General features: G+C 39.0%; 1 protein-coding gene across 2 annotated transcripts in view; it reads left to right on the forward strand.

Annotated features, from left to right (window-relative positions):
• The window catches only part of LOC117177735 (protein NDRG3-like), a 443,874-nt gene that overhangs the window by 428,971 nt on the left and 10,041 nt on the right, over window positions 1–4,862 (forward strand). The window contains exon 8 of one of the 2 annotated variants that reach the window (XM_033368634.1): window positions 344–704. The exons of the other annotated variant lie outside the window; for it this stretch is intronic. Coding sequence (XP_033224525.1) covers window positions 344–459 — 116 coding nt within the window. The 3' untranslated portion in view covers window positions 460–704. Of the gene's footprint in view, window positions 1–343; window positions 705–4,862 lie in introns of those variants that run through there. 2 annotated transcript variants of the gene reach the window in all.

Raw genomic sequence — 4,862 nt, forward strand, 5'->3', positions numbered from 1 at the left:
GACAGGTCCTACTGTATTCATTTCCTGATTCAGTTTTTGAAAATTTACTCACAATATCCGTACTAATTTTGTTCAAAAGCTGTTCCTGGTTTATCAGTAATTCTTATTGGATCTTTAGTTTTGACTCTGACAAGTTTCTTCAGTTGACATTGTAAATAAGCTTGAATATATTTTTGGAAAAGTAATTTAATGTTTTCCTAGTTATATTTTGTGTCCTTCGACTATTGATGAGTATGCTTCTTCCATTAAGGTATAAATCTGGTGTGTGGGGTAAAAAATCGAGTATTTTTAGCTGTATTTTTTGCAAGAAAAACATCTTGAAAATATGCTCTAAAATTTTCAGGTCAAAATTCGAAGTGTTTAGAAAATTATAGAAAAAAGAAGAGAGCGCGCCGTAGTGCGTATGAAAGTGAGGAAACACGCCAGCGGCAGCTGCACCGGTCGTCCCCTCCTTTTTAGTACCCTTGGTTGTACAGTATACGAGAGTGGAGGTCGTCACGAGAATAAAGGTGAAAAGCAGAGAAGATTTCAAGGTAATCAACATACTACCGAAGCTGATACTGAGTTTGTGAGTACAAATGCAGAAAAACTAAAAGACAACAGTGATATTGAAGTGTGCCATGACGCTGGTTTCAAGTACGTTCTCATCAGCTTCGCTGTAATATTTCGTGCATTACAATCAGCGTTAAATTGCAAACTTTGTGATAGTGACATCAAATTTCTTATTAATTCACCAAGAGGACTAGGATTTAAATTATGTTTGAAGTGTTCGTGTCGAGAATATCTAATTTATTCGTGTTCAATGATAAAAAACGCCTATAAAATTAATCGATGATTTGCTTTTGTAATGAGGCTGCTTGGCATTGGTCATGCTGATATAAATCTTTTTTGCTCGTTGATGAACATAAGTGTATTTCATAAGTCACTCTATTATCAAGTGTTAGCACAGATAAAAATGGTGTTACAAATGTTGTCGAAATTGTGTTTAAAAAACAACAAAAGAAGAAAATGAAAAAAACGGTTTTCCAGAAAATCACTTGACGGTTTCGGGAGGGAGAGGATATTCATCTCTTTTGGGCATTGTGTCGTTTATAGGAATATTCTCTAATAAAATAGTCGATGTCATTATCAAATCGAGTTTATGCAAATGATGCCAGTATTTAGCAAGAAAAGATCTCATCGAAGCCGAGGCTTTATATGAAGATCACAAAGAATAATGTACATCAAATAACGAAAGCAGCGCTGGAAAGATGGAGGTTGGCGGAGCTTGGGAAATGTTTAAACGCTCCTTGCCGCATTTTAAAGATAAATACGTTAAGTATATCGGAGATAGGGGCAGTAAAACCCACAAAAATTTGATGGATCAAAAACCTTATGACGGAAAGCCAGAAGTCGAGAAGCTAGAATGCGTCTTGCACGTAAAAAAAAAGAATGTACCGAGCACTTCAAGGTGTAAAAAAACTCTGAATGAGTATGCAAAAGCCAAGAAATAATTGGAAGCTGCTGAAAAAAAATGAAAGCCGAAGAAGAGAAGAGCATCGAAGTAAGCGCCCCGAAAAAGCGTAGGTCGAAGAGAGACTCATCGACCAGCGCTGAGCCGCAAAAACCTAAACCATTGCTTTTAACTAAAAAGTTAATGTTTAAAATGACTAAGTACTATGGTTTGGCAATTATTAATATATTTAGTTTTTGCAATACTGATTGATCCTAATTTTAATTTTTCTACGATACAGTGAAAGGAATGAGTTGACAATTTAATACTTTCGATTGTTTAAGTTAATCTGGTTTTATTTTCAGATTCAATGGGTAATGCAATATGATACTGTTGACCTTTACGAATTTCTTTTGCTAATACTTTTTGTAAATTTCTAAAAATGAGAAGTCCGCCGCGTTTTGCTAAAAGTACAGAACCATTGTCTCGAGGTTTTCCATCTGTGGTGATAAAATATGCGTAATTATCTTTCTCATTGTTAATTGGTCGCAGCATTCAATTACAATTTTTATCGTTATATTTGCTAACGTAGATATCGTAAGTTGATCAGGAGTGGTTCGGGGGGAGGACGACTGTCGAATAAGTCATTTATGTCTGAATTTTCGGAAATAATTGGCTTTGATTACTTTTTTCTTTTTCTTTTTTGGAGATTTTTCATCGTTTATAAAGTTATACTAAATAAAAAATAAAGTTTACTAAATAGAAAACAAGGAGATAGGGGTTTGGAAGGGGAAGGAGTTGGCACACTGATAGAAAAACTGAAGGAGAGCAATGGATAAGGTAAGGCGATAGATTAGATAAGGGAAAAGGTAAGACCGAGAGAAAAAGAAGAGGGGTTTAGGAGAGGTTGGTAAGACGACGAATGCAGGGAAAATAAAGATAGGATGAGGGAGAGTGTAAGAAATTGCAGAAAAGGGAAATGGAAAAAGGAGAACACAACAGGAGAAGGAGCGAGCACGAAAAAATGAGAAAGCAGAAAATACAGAAGGAGAAAGAAGGATCTATAGAAGAGGTAGAGAAAGCGGTAAAATAAAAGAGGGAATGAGAAGTGATACATAGGGAAAGAGGAGGAAGCAAGGGTATAAATGAAGAAATAGGAATGAGAGACTAGACGAAGCACTTCAAGGGGTCGCTAGGAGGGGTGGAATATAGGGTAAAGAAGATATGAAAAGGAGAAGGGTGGCCGGAAGAGTGGATGATAGGGCTGGTAGTACCGTTGATTGAGAAAGGACAAGGCGGAAGAAAGGAAGCTAGTCGTATTGTTTGAAGACTTAAGGCAGCATTTGACACAGTTAATGGAATGGTTTCATAAGCAGCCATGAAAGATAGAGGGGAGCAGACAAAGGTTTATTAACAAGAATAAAAGAAATTTTTGTGGATACTAAGATAAGGGTTAAGATAGGAGATAGGAAGTGTGAGGAATTCTGGACAGGAAGGGGGCTTGGGAAAGCCTGTCCTTTGCGCCCACTTCTATTTAGTGTCCTACTCGCAGATTCAGCGAGAAGTTGGAGCAGAAAGAGAAAGGAGGGACAACATTAGTAATGGGAAAACTGTATTCACTAGTATATGTACATGGCGTAGTGCTATTAGCCCATGGTGAAAGAGGTATGCATCTGTTGATGAGAGTGTTCGAAGAATACGTGAAAGAAAAGATTTTAACAATCAATGTGAACAAGACCAAATTAATGCATTTTAGAAATAAAAGGGGTAAAATATGAATACTTTTATTTCTTTTGAAATAATTTTGGAAAATGTAGGTTTTAACAGAATTATTTAATAGATATTCAATCGTTCCAAAAAGCAATAAACAATTATTTTACATTGACAATTCAAATAAATTTAAAGCTTTAAAAAAAATTCCATTCCTATTTCCTTAGTTTATCGTTCGACAATCCCTAGATCTAGATGTGGTTGCTCTTTGTTCTCAGAATAGATCTTAAGATGGTCCATGTAAAATACAGGACTGACCTTGTACTTTCAATCTGCAGGTTTGCGGCAAAAGTACCCGTCGGAATGGCGAAGTGCTACAGATAGTGGCAATAATGTGAGGCGAAAGAGGAGTGGGCTCATGGTGTCGCCCTGAAACACACCTCTCTGAAAGGTGACCTTGTTAGTTGTCACACGATTTTTTCCAGATGAAATAGTAAATCTGGTTTTCCAAAGCGGCATCAATTTCTCTATGCAACTCACAATTTTCGGATGAAACTTTAAGCTTTCCAAAAGACAGATAATAAGTCTATGGGAGGTCGAATCAAAAGCTTTCCGGTAATCAATCAAGGCAATCGATGGAACATGCTGGTAGTATGCTGCATCATTGCAGATAATTCTATCGTCGAGCAGGTTCTCCAGTCTATGCTGCACCTCTTAGACTTTTCTTCAAAATTCTTCGACCTCCTCTGGTTTGGGCAAGTGGTCAACAGTAACTGGAGGGTCTTGGAAGAGTCGAGATGTATCAGAGAGAAACTGTTGATTTTCTATGACCCACCTCTCTCTCCGCTCTAGACTTCTCTTAGCGTAATATAGTATCCTTATTCTCTCAGCAATATACTGCGTGATGGTCAGCAGCTTTGACTTGTTAAGTGTGTGATAACGGGTCCGGATTTCGCGCGCAAACTTTCGAACATTGGCGTTAAAATTCTTGCTTGAGAGAAACCTGGGTGTTGATGTCTCCGGGTCATAAAGCATCGCTCCTCTTCTATCGGATGCCTGCCCACGGTTGGTCTTAGTGTCGCCTCTCTTCCTCTGTTGTCGGCTGCTTCTGGCTGTGGTAGTGTAGGCGTTACGTTTACATACCCCTTTTTTGGAGTACTTCGGCATGGTTTCGCACACTCGCAACACGCGATTTAGTTACTCCATTCACCTAAAGGTCCAGAGATTTTAAAGTCTCATCGCATTGAATCCATCTTCCTTGGCTCCCCCAGCTCTAGAGGGATCGGCATTATTGGCCGACCCATTGTCGCGAGCCGTGCATGTTTTGTTGTTTTGAACCGCACCTACTACAACTATGTTGGGTGTTGCAATTATTGTTGCCACGAGAAGCTAGGGAAAGGGGTTCGTCTATCCTTGTAGAGCCCCGCATGTAAGGATAAGGCTGCGTACTCTGAGAGGTCGCCCGATATACATGATTCACTGTTCTAGACACCTCACCCAGGTGTCATTCAGGTTTCGTCACGGTTTTCACACCATCGCCTGGGGGTTAATTCCGTCGGGACCACCCCTGATCAATTGTCCGCGACTGCCTATTCATTTTTGTTACTATATTCAACAGAAACCCTTGGTACAGGGATCCTCTATCCACAACCCGAGGACGCGTGCGGTGGGTTTGTCATAGGTCCTTCGATTTGATTCTAGAGGAGTCAAAACCACACAG

This window comes from Belonocnema kinseyi, chromosome 8 (genome assembly GCF_010883055.1).
Source record: "Belonocnema kinseyi isolate 2016_QV_RU_SX_M_011 chromosome 8, B_treatae_v1, whole genome shotgun sequence".
Taxonomy (NCBI): domain Eukaryota; kingdom Metazoa; phylum Arthropoda; class Insecta; order Hymenoptera; family Cynipidae; genus Belonocnema; species Belonocnema kinseyi.